The sequence below is a fragment of the Leptodactylus fuscus genome, chromosome 3 (assembly GCF_031893055.1).
Source record: "Leptodactylus fuscus isolate aLepFus1 chromosome 3, aLepFus1.hap2, whole genome shotgun sequence".
Lineage (NCBI taxonomy): Eukaryota > Metazoa > Chordata > Amphibia > Anura > Leptodactylidae > Leptodactylus > Leptodactylus fuscus.
In genome coordinates this window covers 69,432,527-69,449,937 of record NC_134267.1, presented here as the reverse complement: position 1 = coordinate 69,449,937, position 17,411 = coordinate 69,432,527, and the positions used below count along the sequence as shown (strand labels likewise).

At 44.0% G+C, this 17,411-nt stretch overlaps 1 protein-coding gene across 1 annotated transcript in view; it reads left to right on the top strand.

The window, feature by feature from the left end:
* NOX3 (NADPH oxidase 3) overlaps nt 1-17,411 on the top strand; it is a 62,792-nt gene that overhangs the window by 24,189 nt on the left and 21,192 nt on the right. The window contains exon 7 of the mRNA XM_075267786.1: nt 4,894-5,023. Coding sequence (XP_075123887.1) covers nt 4,894-5,023 — 130 coding nt within the window. The remainder of the gene's footprint in view (nt 1-4,893; nt 5,024-17,411) is intronic.

Here is a 17,411-nt window from a genome sequence, read left to right as displayed (position 1 = left end):
TTATATATTCCCTCTTCGCCATCCGCTGTGCAGTCACGTCCGGGATACTAATACTCACTGCACCCCCTGAGAAATTCTTTGAGGGGTGCAGTTTTCAAAATGGGGTCACTCCTTTGGGGAATCCACTTTTCTGGTACCTTACAGGCTCTACAAACATGACATGGCGTCCAGATACCAAACATCAAAATCTGTACTCCAAAAGCCGCATCGCGCTCCATCGCTTCTGCGCCCTGCTGTGCGCCCAAACTGCAGTTTATGACACATGTATGACACATGTATGACACTGGTGTACCCGGGATAACGCACGTAATGTCATATGTGGGAATAAACTGATATTAGGGCATAGCCGGACACAGAAGGGAAGAAGGGTTATTGGGTTTTTGGAGCACAGACGGTTTGGTTTTTGGATGCCATGACACTTTTGTAGATCTGAAACGCCAGTAAAATGGAATCCCCTGATATGTGACCTTATTTTGGAAACTACACCCCTGAAGGATTTCTCCAGGGGTACAGAGAGCATTTTTAACCCCCAAGTGTTGCTATAACTTATTATCCATAAATGAATACGAAGCTGATTGTGATAGGTGAAAATGACAATTTTTCCAGGAATCCGTCATTTCAGTGCGTAATATGTTGTGCCCGACTTGTATCAGAGATGAACGCTCTAAAAGCTGTTGTGCCCGGGATACCCGCTTACCAGTTTTTGGAGTGTCTCTGCTGACATAAGTTGGGCACAACATATCGGGCACTAAAATGGCGAATCTCTGGAAATTTTTCATTTTTAACTTCTCATTATCAGCTGTGATTTCATTTCTGGAAACTAAATAAATGCAACACTCAAGGGTGAAAAATGCTCGCCACTTGATAAATCCCATGAGTGGGCTAGTGTCCAAAATGGGGTGACATGTCTGCGGATTCCACTTTATTGGCAATTCAGGGGCTTTGCAAAAGTGGCATGGTGTCCTAAAACCAAACTGTGCTCCAAAAACCAAAATAGCGCTCCTTCCCTTCTGTGCCCGGCTGTGCCCAAACAGCCATTTATACCCACATATGGCATTAAGTCCGTTATCCGGGGTACACCAGTGTCATACATGTGGGCATACACCGCTATTTGGGTACCCAGCAGGGCGCAGATGTGAAGGAGCGATATGTGCTTTTGGAGTGCAGATTTATATTCTTTGTTTTTGGACACCACGTCACATTTGCAGAGGCCCTAAAATTGTCCCTACAAAATGGGGTCACTTCTTGGTGAATTCCAGTTTACTGTCACCTGTGTAGTTTCTAAAATGGGGTCACAATGGGGGGTTTCCATTGTATTGATACTTTAGGGGCTCAGCTAATGCGACATGACACCTGAGAACTATTTCAGCCACATCTGCTTTCTAAAAGCCAAATAGCGCTCTTTCCATTCTGAGCCCCACCGTATACCCATACAGCAGATTATGGCCACATATGGGGTATTGCCGTGTTAAGAAGAAATTGTGTAAAAAACTCTGGGGGGCTTTTAATTCTTCAGCTACTTGCAAAATTAAAAATATGGCGCTAAATGGACGATTAATTGGAAAAAAAAAGTAATTTTTCATTTTTACGTCCCATTGTTAATAAAATCTGTGAATCAGCTGTGAGGCCAAAATGCTCACCAAACCCCTAGATAAATTCTATGAGGGGTGTAGTTTCCAAAATGGGGTCACTTTTAGGGGGTTTCCACTTTATTGGTACACTAGGGGCTCTGCAAATGCGACATGGCACCTGAAAAATATTCCAGCAAAATCTGCCCTTCAAAAGCCAAATAGCGCTCTTTCCATTCTGAGCCCCACCATGTTCCCATACAGTAGATTATGACCACATATGGGGCATTTCTGTGTTCAGGAGAAATTGTGTAACGAACTTTAGGGAGCTTTTTTTCCTTTATCCTCTTGTGAAAATGAAAAATTTGGGGCTAAATTGACAGTTTGTTGGAAAAAAAGTAAATTTTCATTTTCATGTCCCAATGTTAATAAAATCTGTGAAACAGCTGTAGGGTCAAAATGCTCACTCTACCCTTTGATATGTTTTTGTGGGGGCTGTAGTTTCCAAAATGGGGTCACTTTTAGGGGGTTTCCACTGTATTGGTTCTCTAGGGGCTCTGCAAATGCGACATGGCACCTAAAATTATTCCAGCAAAATCTGCCATCCAAAAGCCAAATAGCACTCCTTCCATTCTGAGCCCCGCCATGTTCCCATACAGCAGAATATGGCCACATATGGGGTATTGCCATGTTCAGGATAAATTGTTTAACAAACTTTGGGGGGCTTTTACTCCTTTAACCCCTTGTGAAAATGAAAACTTTGGGGATAAAGTGACATTTTAGTAATTTTTCTTTTACACATTCCAATGTTAGTAAAATCTGTGGAACAACTGTAGGGTCAAAATGCTGACTATACCCCTTGATGAATTCTGTGAGGGGTGTAGATTCTAAAATGGGGTCACTTTTGGGGGGTTTCCATTGTTTTGGTACGCTAAGGGCTCTGCAAATGTGACATGGTGCACTGCCGTGTGCCCAAAAATCAGTTTACACCCACATGTGGGGTATTTCTGTGCACGGGAGAAATTGCATAACAAAATGTGAGATGCATTTTCTCCTTTAACCCTTTGTGAATGTGTTAATTTTAGGTCTAAATGAATGTATTAGTGAAAAAAAATGAAATGTCTAAATTTGACCTCCATATTATTTTTATTCTTATGAAATGCTTAAAGGGTTAACAAACATCCCAAATGCTGTTTTGAATAACTTGAGGGGTGTAGTTTTGAAAATGGGGTGATTTATGGGGGTTTCTATTATATAGGCCTTTATAATTCCTTTCAGAACTGAAGTGTTCCCTAAAAAATTAGTTTGAGGAATTTTCTTGTAAATCTGGAAAATCGCTGTTACACTTGTAAGCCTTGTAACGTCCAAAATGAATTAAAAGACGATCAAAAGATGATGCCGATATAAAGCAGAGATATGGGAGATAATATTTATTCATGTATTTGGATGGTATGACTATCTGCCTGAAAAGCAGAGAATTTCACATTTTGAAAATTGCAATTTTTTCCAAATTTCCATCAAATTTGCTAGTTTTTTTTTATAAATAAATACAAAAATATTGATTAGTGTTTACCACTAACATGAAGTATAATGTGTTACGAAAAAACAATTTCAAAATCACTTGTGTATGTTAAAGCGTCTCAAAGTTATTGCCATTTAAAGTGACACATGTCAGTTTTGAAAAAAGAGGCCCGGTCCTTAATGTACTTCTGGGCCTGGTCCTTAACCGGTTAATTTGTACATTGTGTGTCCCAATCTCTATCACAATAAATGAAATACACTATTTATATAGCTTATTCAATCCCAAGTATACGTATTTTTCTGTTAAATCTAGAAACATTGAATCTAGTTCCTCCATACTAGAAATAAAAGTTTTTGGGATATCCCCATTCTTTCATTGTAACTGCTGCAAAAAAGATTGAGGGGTAACTTATCGCCTGCATACCTGATCCCTCTTCTACCATTACAATAGATGCCAGTATCGATTATTTAAATAGTACTTGGGGTTCTACTAAGGCTTGTTTCACATCTGCTCATGGGTTTCCCATAAACTATAATAGGGTCTGCGTGGTTTTCGTTCTGTTTCCACCCGAAACAAATGAAAAAAGCAAAGAGGGGGGCCAAACGGTGGCTCAGTGGTTAGCACTGCAACCCTATAGCGCTGGAGTCCTGGTGTTCAAATCCCACCAAGGGCAAAAAAACATCTGCAAGGAGTTTGTATATTTGCCCTGTGTTTGCATGGATTTCCATCCCATATTCCAAAGACATGATAGGAAAAAAAATGTACATTGTGAGCTCTATGTGGGGCTCACAATCTACATTAAAGGAAAAAAAAGCAAATAGGCAAACTGAATGTCCATATGGAGACTGGGTGCAGATGTGAACCAAGCCTAAGAATTTAAAGAATATGCTAATGAGCATGGACCATGGGTCTACCTCCACATCAAGTTTTTTGGAAAACATCTCAAATTATACATAGATTACATCATATTCAGTATTTTATGGAAATATCCATTATTTAATGTAGATCTTGCTAAACTGTTAGATTAAAAACTCTCATTGCGTAAAAGCATTTTTTTTGTTAAAATTTTTTAAGCCAAAATCAGCAGCGGATACAATAGAAATGGGAAATATAAAGTAAGTTCTGAATCTTCTCCTTTCTGCTCAATCCACTCCTGAATTTGGCTCAAAGAAACACAGCAAAATCTTTATGATGTGATCCCTCAGCCTTAGGGTGCTGCCTACACGTTAAACCGTGCACGCTGTGGCTGTATGCCAAGATGAAGTGGTTTCTTCTTTCACATACGTAGATGAAATCACCAAGTGATTATTAGCTTTCTCTGTATATGCTGAGGCCCTACGTTACCGAAATGCAGCTTTTTTGGTTTCAGTAATGCAGATTTTTTTGTTGCAGATTTTGCTGCTTTTTTTGATGAGCCAAAGGTACTGAGTGGCTACAAAAGGAATGGGAATTATACTTCTACCTTCTGCTTACTCCACTTTTGGCTTTGGTTCAAAAAAAATCTGCAACAACAAAAAAAAAAACTGTGTTTCTGCAACGTCAGGCCTCAGCCTTACAGGTTACATGGTAACCTATAAAACATCCTGCGGTGTGGCAACGGCACTTCTCAGTTCATCACAGTACATCGTGTAACTGCACCATAGAATAATATGAGACTAAATTAGAAATCAGCTACAACATCCGTATGTAGTAATCATTTCATCATGTAAGATCTGGTATAATAAACTTTTTTTACAATGTGAGTACATTTATTATTATTACCATGTTTTCATTATGAAAGTAACATTTGTGTGATCTTCCCAGACAGATAGTCCGTGGCCAGACCCCACAAAGTATTTTATTACACAATCTATCATATTGCAAAGACCATTATTATGAGTGGGGTGAAACTGCACAGTGTCCTGTACCACAATTTTCTGGCAGCAAACCGGCGGTAAGAATATTTCTTTGAATTGCAATATATAAAGGAATGTGTGCGTCGCAATAAATTAGAATGAAACACCAATCACTGTGAGTCTTTGGTGAAAGTTTATAAGCTCTCTTTGCTTTGATTTTTGGTCCTCTCTGCCCGTGCTTGCATTCCACTCTGCTAGAGCTGAGTCTAACCCCCTCCTCTATCCCTCTTGATTTTGAAGGTCAATGAGATCATGCGTATGGAGAACCTCACCTCTTTCCTGCATGGCATGACTGAAGTCTATACTAAGACCTGGTTTTATTGGTTTGACTTCCAACGCTCTGGGGAGAATCAGATTCTCCTAAGGCTCTAGACCTCCCTCCTAGACCTGTGTGTTGTAATCTGATTGTGGTTGCAGTGGGCAGGTACATCCTTGCTCCCACTGTTTTGTTGCTTTATGCTCCCCGGTATTGAGTTAAGGCTCCCCGTAGTTGGTTTGTCTTTTGTCTGTATCCTACCCGCGCCCCTTCCCCTGAGTGCCCTCCTGATCTCCCCTTCCACCCCCCTTTTTTTTTTTTCTCTCTCTCTCTCTCTCTCTCTCTCTCTCTCTCTCTCTCTCTCTCTTCCTGGTGCTTCTCCTTATCTTTTTCCTACCTATTCTCCCTGTCTTCTTCTTCCTCTCTGCCCTTTTGATCATATCGTGGCCTGACCTTTCCGGGATTCCCTTGCGGTCCAGTGATGTTGCTGTTTTTATTGGTATGTAATGCTCATACTTGCGTTTTTCTTTTTTGTGTTTTTTTTTTTGTGTGCTTTTTGGTCTATTTCAGACCCTGTTGTATCATAAAATTTGCAATAAAAATTTGAATTGGAAAAATTAGAATGAAACACAATGACATTGATTAAGGCTGGGGCCCTTTGTTCACTCGCGTTCATTCACTACACGTACGTGCACATTTTTATAAATTGCAGCATGTCAATTATACCTGCAGAAATGCTGACATTTTCCCTACAGATATAATAGAGTTAGAAAGTCCACAGAAGGAATATGTTTTTTGTCTGTCTCCCTACGTGGGGCTTTTAGTCTAAAGCAGTTATCTAGCTCTTCAAACTTGATGTTCTATCCATAGGTCCAAAGGACTCTAACCACTTAAAGCGAGAAATTGGTCTTCTTCCGTGCATGGATAACCTTCTAAGCCTAGTTTCCTATCACAGAGGCTAATGACATATCACTACTATCTACCATAACATTTTAGTTGTTGGGGATCTATCAAGAGCCATGCCGATCCTAAACGGTGCTGTATTATAGTTCCCTGCTTAGTTGGGGGCCACCAGCTGAAATTTTGCCATGCTTCCATCAAAAAATTTTTCACCCATATACCTCTTGCATGCAGAGCCCATTTCAAGTTCCCCCTATTGCATCGGGATCCAGACTTTGACTTCCATTTATCCATGATATATTTACTGGAATTATAATGTCATTTTATGGTCTCGTATATACTCATGTACACTACGATAACATTTTAAATTTATACTGATTTCAAAGTAGTCCCGACTCACAGCATTTTAATAATTTGTATTAAATTATTTACATTCGGTATTAGGTTCCTATGGGGTACAGTGGGTAATTGTCTTATTTGTCCCGGGTAGATTGTTACAGAAATCCTGGTGACTAGGAGTTCATGGGTAGACTCTATTCTTTACATGCTGTCTTTTGTAGACAGGAAAGTTTTTCTCCCAATATCGCCCCTATATAGATCTAATGTGTGACGCCACATTCTAAAGGCAAACTTTTGGAATTTGACAGTAATTCTGAGCAGAAATTCTGAAGTTTTTTGAGACCTCTTTTAGCATCTTGTCTTCTTTTCTAAGGTTGAACCTACTAGTCTTACATGGTCTTAGCAAATTGCCATTTTCTTAACACCATCTTAACTTATAGATTAACTGACCTTTCACCACCTCCACCAAGTTCAGCTCTTTGCATCCTTTAACAGGTGTATTGGGATTTTTTTCTCTAGTCCACATTGTTGCTGAGCCTGTTGCCAGTTTGGAGGTGTTAGTTTCAGCACCCATTACACCGATTAAGATTTCTTCTGTCAGGTTGGGCTGGAGTAGAAATGATTCCCTGAGAACAGTTGGCGCTACAGAATAAATTCCAAAACTGCAGGAATCAGTGGATCAGAAGGGGAACTAAATCTCCATCAGGCCATGTTGATGTACTCTGTGGTGGCACTAAAGGGAATACTTACATGATCTTGTTCTGGAAACAGTAGAGCACCCATTGAAGGTTGAAAATGAGGGATGAAATAAGTGTGATTTGGTGGAGGTAGTGAAATGTCCTGTTCAAAATATATTATGTTTGTCAGTCTTTTTAAATCTGCATCACAAAACCACTTCACTTTTAAGTAAAATATGTATGGTTTTGCTAAACAGTTGTTAGCCATGCAGCAAAATGAAAGCACTGTTTGTATAAATGGAAAAACGCTTTTTGGTAATGTTATGTGCATTTGAAAATACATTGGCACTAGAGATGAGCGAACAGTGTTCTATCGAACTCATGTTCGATCGGATATTAGGCTGTTCGGCATGTTCGAATCGAATCGAACACCGCGTGGTAAAGTGCGCCATTACTCGATTCCCCTCCCACCTTCCCTGGCGCCTTTTTTGCTCCAATAACAGCGCAGGGTAGGTGGGACAGGAACTACGACACCGGTGACGTTGAAAAAAGTAGGCAAAACCCATTGGCTGCCGAAAACATGTGACCTCTAATTTAAAAGAGCAGCGCCGCCCAGCTTCGCGTCATTCTGAGCTTGCAATTCACCGGGGACGGAGGTTTCCGTCCAGTTAGCTAGGGGTTAGATTCTGGGTAGGCAGGGACAGGCTAGATAGGAAGGAGAAGACAACCAACAGCTCTTATAAGAGCTAAATTCCAGGGAGAAGCTTGTCAGTGTAACGTGGCACTGACGGGCTCAATCGCCGCAACCCAGCTTTCCCAGGATCCTGAATGGAATACACTGTCAGTGTATTCCCGTATACCCGATATATACCCCCGATACCCGTTCCAACGGTGTGCCCCCCCACCTTCACCCCAGAAATACCCTGCAAGTCCCCTAGCAATAGGATTGGGGCTATATACACCCACTATTTTTGCTACTGCCATATAGTGCCATTGTCTGACTGGGAATTCAAAGAATATATTGGGCTTACATATAACTTCAATTCCAGGGAGAAGCTTGTCAGTGTAACGTGGCACTGACGGGCTCAATCGCCGCAACCCAGCTTTCCCAGGATCCTGAATGGAACACACTGACAGTGTATTCCCGTATACCCCATATATACACCCCAAATCCCCGTTCCAACGGTGTGCCCCCCCACCTTCACCTCAGAAATACCCTGCAAGTCCCCTAGCAATAGAATTGGGGCTATATACACCCACAATTTTTGCTACTGGTATATAGTGCCATTGTCTGACTGGGAATTCAAAGAATATATGGGGGTTATGTGCACCCACAATTTTTAATACTGGTATACAGTGCCATTGTCTGACTGGGAATTCAAAGAATATATGGGGGTTATGTGCACCCACAATTTTTACTACTGGTATACAGTGCCATTGTCTGACTGGGAATTCAAAGAATATATGGGGGTTATGTGCACCCACAATTTTTAATACTGGTATATAGTGCCATTGTCTGACTGGGAATTCAAAGAATATATGGGGGTTATGTGCACCCACAATTTTTAATACTGGTATACAGTGCCATTGTCTGACTGGGAATTCAAAGAATATATGGGGGTTATGTGCACCCACAATTTTTAATACTGGTATACAGTGCCATTGTCTGACTGGGAATTCAAAGAATATATGGGGGTTATGTGCACCCACAATTTTTAATACTGGTATACAGTGCCATTGTCTGACTGGGAATTCAAAGAATATATGGGGGTTACGTGCACCCACAATTTTTGCTACTGCTATACAGTTCCATTGTCTGACTGGGAATTCAAAGAATATATGGGGGTTATGTGCACCCACAATTTTTAATACTGGTATACAGTGCCATTGTCTGACTGGGAATTCAAAGAATATATTGGGAATACAAATACCCTCATTTCTTGCTACTGCCATATAGTGCCAGTGTCTGACTGGGAATTCAAAGAATATATTGGGGTTACGTGCACCCACAATTTTTAATACTGGTATATAGTGCCATTGTCTGACTGGGAATTCAAAGAATATATGGGGGTTATGTGCACCCACAATTTTTACTACTGGTATACAGTGCCATTGTCTGACTGGGAATTCAAAGAATATATGGGGGTTATGTGCACCCACAATTTTTACTACTGGTATACAGTGCCATTGTCTGACTGGGAATTCAAAGAATATATGGGGGTTACGTGCACCCACAATTTTTGCTACTGCTATACAGTTCCATTGTCTCACTGGGAATTCAAAGAATATATGGGGGTTATGTGCACCCACAATTTTTAATACTGGTATACAGTGCCATTGTCTGACTGGGAATTCAAAGAATATATGGGGGTTATGTGCACCCACAATTTTTACTACTGGTATATAGTGCCATTGTCTGACTGGGAATTCAAAGAATATATGGGGGTTATGTGCACCCACAATTTTTAATACTGGTATACAGTGCCATTGTCTGACTGGGAATTCAAAGAATATATGGGGGTTATGTGCACCCACAATTTTTAATACTGGTATACAGTGCCATTGTCTGACTGGGAATTCAAAGAATATATGGGGGTTATGTGCACCCACAATTTTTAATACTGGTATACAGTGCCATTGTCTGACTGGGAATTCAAAGAATATATGGGGGTTACGTGCACCCACAATTTTTGCTACTGCTATACAGTTCCATTGTCTGACTGGGAATTCAAAGAATATATGGGGGTTATGTGCACCCACAATTTTTAATACTGGTATACAGTGCCATTGTCTGACTGGGAATTCAAAGAATATATGGGGGTTATGTGCACCCACAATTTTTACTACTGGTATATAGTGCCATTGTCTGACTGGGAATTCAAAGAATATATGGGGGTTATGTGCACCCACAATTTTTACTACTGGTATATAGTGCCATTGTCTGACTGGGAATTCAAAGAATATATGGGGGTTATGTGCACCCACAATTTTTACTACTGGTATATAGTGCCATTGTCTGACTGGGAATTCAAAGAATATATGGGGGTTATGTGCACCCACAATTTTTACTACTGGTATATAGTGCCATTGTCTGACTGGGAATTCAAAGAATATATGGGGGTTATGTGCACCCACAATTTTTACTACTGGTATATAGTGCCATTGTCTGACTGGGAATTCAAAGAATATATGGGGGTTATGTGCACCCACAATTTTTACTACTGGTATATAGTGCCATTGTCTGACTGGGAATTCAAAGAATATATGGGGGTTATGTGCACCCACAATTTTTACTACTGGTATATAGTGCCATTGTCTGACTGGGAATTCAAAGAATATATGGGGGTTATGTGCACCCACAATTTTTACTACTGGTATATAGTGCCATTGTCTGACTGGGAATTCAAAGAATATATGGGGGTTATGTGCACCCACAATTTTTACTACTGGTATATAGTGCCATTGTCTGACTGGGAATTCAAAGAATATATGGGGGTTATGTGCACCCACAATTTTTACTACTGGTATATAGTGCCATTGTCTGACTGGGAATTCAAAGAATATATGGGGGTTATGTGCACCCACAATTTTTAATACTGGTATACAGTGCCATTGTCTGACTGGGAATTCAAAGAATATATGGGGGTTATGTGCACCCACAATTTTTACTACTGGTATATAGTGCCATTGTCTGACTGGGAATTCAAAGAATATATGGGGGTTATGTGCACCCACAATTTTTGCTACTGCTATACAGTTCCATTGTCTCACTGGGAATTCAAAGAATATATGGGGGTTATGTGCACCCACAATTTTTAATACTGGTATACAGTGCCATTGTCTGACTGGGAATTCAAAGAATATATGGGGGTTATGTGCACCCACAATTTTTACTACTGGTATATAGTGCCATTGTCTGACTGGGAATTCAAAGAATATATGGGGGTTATGTGCACCCACAATTTTTAATACTGGTATACAGTGCCATTGTCTGACTGGGAATTCAAAGAATATATGGGGGTTATGTGCACCCACAATTTTTACTACTGGTATACAGTGCCATTGTCTGACTGGGAATTCAAAGAATATATGGGGGTTATGTGCACCCACAATTTTTAATACTGGTATATAGTGCCATTGTCTGACTGGGAATTCAAAGAATATATGGGGGTTATGTGCACCCACAATTTTTAATACTGGTATACAGTGCCATTGTCTGACTGGGAATTCAAAGAATATATGGGGGTTACGTGCACCCACAATTTTTGCTACTGCTATACAGTTCCATTGTCTGACTGGGAATTCAAAGAATATATGGGGGTTATGTGCACCCACAATTTTTAATACTGGTATACAGTGCCATTGTCTGACTGGGAATTCAAAGAATATATGGGGGTTATGTGCACCCACAATTTTTACTACTGGTATACAGTGCCATTGTCTGACTGGGAATTCAAAGAATATATGGGGGTTACGTGCACCCACAATTTTTGCTACTGGTATACAGTGCCATTGTCTCACTGGGAATTCCACAAATAATTTGGGGATTCATTCACCCTACATCTCAGGCTCTTGCCATATTCACCCAGGTTGTCAGTGCTGCACCAGCTCGTTCCCAGACAGCTCGGCCCGAAAAACACGTTACCTATATAGAGGATTTGGACAATAAAGACAACATGTTCTAAATCTAATGTCTGCACCTTCTCCAGAATTAAAATAAAGGCAGCGTTTAACTTTCAAATAGCACTGCACAAAGGAAGAGCTTATCAGCTTGTCTCATGACATGCTACTGAAAAGTTTCATTTGTGTATCTTAATGTAAATATAGTTGTATAAGCTTTTTGGGTTTTAGGCACTGCCAAGTTATTTATTACCACCCGCTCCCTTATAATGATGATGACGCCAAAGTCACTGTGGGTGTTCAGAGCTCACAGCTTTGGGTGACATTTGTCTTGCTCTCTGTCGGTACCAGCTGTCTTTTTGGATACCGTAAAGTTATGTTGACTTTATTAACAGCTATAGAAGCTTTAGCCAGGTTGTGACGGTGTGTAACCCTAACAACACTAAGTGGGATACACATTAATAGTCAGTCTATGTACGCTAAACGTATCACTGAAGTAATTTTTTTTCCCTCTCCCCTAATATAAGAAAGGAACAGACATTAGACCTAGACCGGGGTTCGAGGCTTGAAAAAATCCAGTATTATTTGTTCTTCATGATGTGAAATATGTGTTGAAAAGCAACCCAAGATGAAGTCAGCCATGTGTGCCAGTGTGTTACTTGGCATGCCTTTGCTGGCCCCAACTGTAAGGGTCACTCTCCATTTCCTCCATTTTCCACTCCCCTTCACACCATTTGTGGTGAAGCAATGGGATGCACTGAAGTGCACCCTCTAGCCTCGTGTGGGATAGGGACATCAGATGCCACTCCAACCCCCTCGTCTTCCTCCGCCAGCCAACGGTGCGAAGATGAGAGGAGTGTGCTCTGAATGTTTTCTGCCTAGCAGAGGCTAGTTCTCACTTACGAAAATGGCCCCACTTTGACCTGTATATCAGGCACAATGGTGTAGGTTTCAAAGAAACATGGCACCAACAAGTTGGAAAACGTGGGCCATGCGTGGACCGTGTTTGAGTCTGGCAAGCTCCAGATCTGCTACCAGGTTCCAGCCATTATCACAGGCGCAAAAATGCCAGGCCCCAGGTGTAGCAGGGAAAAAAAATGCCATCTCAGCCAGGATGGCATCCCTGACCTCGGAGGCACTGTGCTGTCTGTCCCCCAAGCTGATCAGTTTCAGCACGGCCTGCTGACATCTCCCCATGCCAGTGTTACAGTGTTTTCCGCTAGTAGCTGGGGTGGAGGTTGCAGCTTCGTAGGGTTTCAGTCTACTCCTGCCATGAATTTTGGCCTGGGAGAGGAGATAGGCCACCCCAGTTTGCACCCGGGGAACAGACTCCACCACATTCACCCTGCCTGTCATTAAAGATAAGCACTGCAGCATCCCTGACCACAGGCGCTTGTCCATGTGTCGGTGGTCAAGTGGACCTTGCAGCAAAGCACAGAGCTCTGGGCCCGACTGATGTTATGGGACACATGCAGGCGCAAGGCAGAGACAGCACACCAAGAGAAGTAGTAACGGCTAGGCCCAGCATAGGGAGGTGCCCCAGCTGCCATCTGCTGACGGAAGGCCTGGGTCTCCAGAAGCATAAACAAACACCAACATCTCCAGGGCCAGCAGTTTATCGATGAGGCTGTTACAGGCTTGGGCATGGGGGTGGGTTGTATTGTACTTCTGCCTGCAATGAAAAGCTTGGGAAATGTGGAGTGGCTGGGAAGAGGCGCATGATGGTGCAGGCCAAAAGGGCGCATGAGGGTGAACTCCCCAATGTGTCAGAGATAGGTGTGTAGGTGTCCTTGCATCATATACTTGCACCATATTTGGCTTTGGAAGTTAATTTTGTGCCAAAAAGTGGTTAAGACAGCGATCCCTCAGCTACTCCCGTTACACTGTCTATTGAAGTTACCATCTGTGGAAGTGGACCACCATTTCTAAGATCCCAAAGGAAGCAGGCAAGAGATGTGCAGTTCAGAAAAAAAGATGAGAAAATAAGTTTAGGCTGTAGAGCACAGAGGGATCGGAGAGGACAGAGCTGGTGTCGGCCAGGTATTCCCACAACATGCGCCTATACTTGTCCCTCCTGGTGACACTAGGCCCCTGAGTGGCAGTAATTTGTCCAGGGGGGCCATTAACGTGTTCCAGACCTAGGAATAAGTCTTCCAACAGGGTAGAGTTTTGCATGCCTTTGCTTCTACCCACTGTTTTTGCTGCTTAGCTTCCCTCCACATCTACTCTGCTTTCACCCCTAAACATCACCCCAGTTTATGCCTTTGCTTCTACCCAGGTTTTTTGTTGATTTAGCTTCCCTCTACATCTACACTGCTTTAGCCCCTAGACATCACCCCTGTCCATGTGGGGTCGGTGGCCTCGTCATCCACCAACTCCTCTTCCAATTGCGCACTGCCCCCTTACTGCAAACCGCACATGACCACAGCTTGCCTTGATGGCAACTGTGTCTCATGATCCCCACTTAGGTCCAGACAAGTCGGTGGCGGGTCCAAAACCCCAAAATTGGAAGGAAATGGCAGATGCTGCAGTATTTCTAACACCTGTTCCTGGTGCTCGGGCCTGGTCTGTGTTGTACCCTGCTTAACGCATCTGCCATATCCGAAGTTGTGCTGAGCGCATGCTAATGTTTCGTGTCCAGTGCAATGGATGGGATGGGATTTCACATAAGTCTGCCACCCATGGCCACTCATGGTTGAGCAACTGAGGGAGTTGACTTTGATGAACCCGAGGGTTTTGGAGTTGGAACTACATCAAAGGTCTGTGCTGCTCACACACTCTGCTCAACACATGATATGTTTAGTGCCAGCAGTGTGGAGACGTCGCACAACAGCCGTTGTTCCAGCAGGTACAGGCGTTGTAGGAGTGCATAGAGGCTAGCAGCGGCAACTATACACTTTAAAAACTATCCGCACAAGCACCACACTTTCACCAGTAGCTCAGGAACATTGGGGTACCTTTTTCAAAAGATTAGCAGCAATGAGTTAAAAACGTGGCCCAGGCATGGAATATGTTGCAGGCTGCCAAGCTACAGAGCCAATCCCAGGTTACGGCCATTATCACACATGACAACATGCCTGGGCCCAGGTGCAGTGGCAAAAACCACATTGCCGTCTCATCGAGGATGGCATGACTCACTTTGTAGGCAGTGTGCTGTCTGGCCCCCAAGCTGATGAGCTTCAGCACGGCCCGCTGACGTCTCCCCACACCAGTGTTGCAGCGTTTCCAGCTCGTAGCTGGGGTCAATTTAACAGCGGAGGAGGGTGGTGTTTCAGCCCTCCTCCCAGGAATGTTGTGTGGGGAGACAAGTCAGGCCACCACATTTTGCGACCCGGTCCACGCCTCAACTACATTCAACCACTGTGCCCAAATTGAAAGTTAGCGTCCCTGTCCGCATGCACTTGTCCATTCGTAACTGGTCACATGGAACTTTAGGGCTAAGCGCTGAATTTAGGGACCGCCTCATGTTTGGGGGAAAGTGCTGGTGTGGACGGCACAGTGCGGTGGCGCAGTAGACACTCTGCCCAAAAAGGGCAGAGTGTCCCCCAGCCGGGATTCCAACATCTCCTGGGCCAGATTTCTTGAGATGAGGCCGTTGAAGCCTTGGGCATGTGGGTGGGTTGCGCTGTACTTTAGCATGAAATGAAAGGCTTGGGAGATGGGGAGTTGCTGGGAAGAGGCGCATGATGGCGCGGGCAAAAGGAGAAATGGCAGGAAAAGGTGAGGATAAGGGTGAACTCCCCAAAGTGTCAGAGGCAGATGTGGAGGTGTCCTGGCTCCTGGTCTGGACTGCAGCGCCAGCCCTGTCAACAGTGGAAGAGGCAGTGGCCGCCAGGCCAAACGACGATTATCCTGCGCTTGCTCTCACCCACTGAGCCCAGGGGCAGCGGGGATAAACAAATTGCCATCTCATCCAGGATGGCATCCCTGACCTCAGAGGCAATGTGCTGTCCGTCTCCCAAGCTGATGAGCTTCAGCCCAGCCTGCTGACGTCTCCCCACACCAGTGTTGCAGCGTTTTCAGCTCGTAGCTGGGGTCAATCTAACAGCGGAGGAGGAGGAGGGTGGTGTTTCAGCCCTCCTCCCAGGAATGTTTTGTGGGGAAACAAGTCAGGAAAATTCTTGAAACGGGAGAGTTTTGCATCTTTGCCCTTGCTGCCTATGGACATCCCTTTGCCTCTAGCCACCATTTTCCCTGCTTTGCTTGCCTCCACATCCACACTGCTTTTGCCCCTAGACATCACCCCAGTCCATGCCTTAGCTTGTACCCCCAGTTTTTCCTGCTTAGCTTGCCTCCACATCCACACTGCTTTTGCCCCTAGACATCACCCCAGTCCATGCCTTAGCTTGTACCCCCAGTTTTTCCTGCTTAGCTTGCCTCCACATCCACACTGCTTTTGCCCCTAGACATCATCCCTATCCATGCCTCTTCCCCTAGCCATAACTCTGCCACCCCTGGAAACTCATGGTGCAGAAACTTTGGTTGCTGACTTTGAGGAACCCTTGGGTTTTGTAGATGGAACTCCATCAAAGGTCTGTGCAGCTCACACACCCTGCTCAAGATATGGTATTGTAGGGTTTCAGCGTGTGTGAATGACGGACAACAGCCTGTGTTTGGACAGATGTAGGCCTTGCTAGAGTGTTTTTAGGCTAGCAGCGACTCCTGTGCACTTGCAAAAGTGGGCGCACAAGCGCCGCATTTTCAACAGTAGCTTCGGTACATTTGGGTTTGTTTTTAAAAAACTTTGCACCACTAGGTTAGACGTGGGCCAAACATGGAACGTGTTGGAGGCTGGCAAGCTCCAGAGCCGCTACCAGGTTCCAGCCATTATCACAGGCGTAAAAATGCCAGGCCCCAGGTGTAGCAGGGAAAAAAAAATGCCATCTCAGCCAGGATGGCATCCCTGACCTCGGAGGCACTGTGCTGTCTGTCCCCCAAGCTGATGAGCTTCAGCACCGCCTGCTGACGTCTCCCCACACCAGTGTTTTAGCGTTTGCCGCTAGTAGCTGTGGTGGAGGTTGCAGCGTCGTAGGGTTTCAGTCTACTCCTGCCATGAATTTTGGCCTGGGAGAGGAGATAGGCCACCCCAGTTTGCACCCGGGGAACAGACTCCACCACATTCACCCTGCCTGTCATTAAAGATAAGCACTGCAGCATCCCTGACCACAGGCGCTTGTCCAAGTGTCGGTGGTCAAGTGGACCTTGCAGCAAAGCGCGGAACTAAGGGCCCACCTGATGTTGAGTGACACGTGCTGGTGCAAGGCGGGGACGCCACACCGGGAGAAGTTGAGACGGCTAGGGACGGCATAGTGAGGTGCCACAGTTGCCATCAGGTCCGGGAAGGCGGGAGTTTCAACAAGCCGGAACGCCAACCTCTCCTGGGCCAGCAGTTTAGCGATGTTGGCGTTCTAGGCTTGCGTGGGTGGGTGGTTAGCGGTGTATTTCTGCCGGCGCTCCAATGTCTGAGAGATGGTGGGTTGTTGTAAAGAAGCGCCTGATGGTGCCTTTGATGGTGCAGGAGAAGGAGATAAGACAGAAACAGGGGAGGATGAGGGAGAAGTCAACAAAGTGGCGGAGGCAGATGAAGTGATGTCCTGGCTCGTCCTCTGGAGTGCATCGCCAGCACTGTGAGCA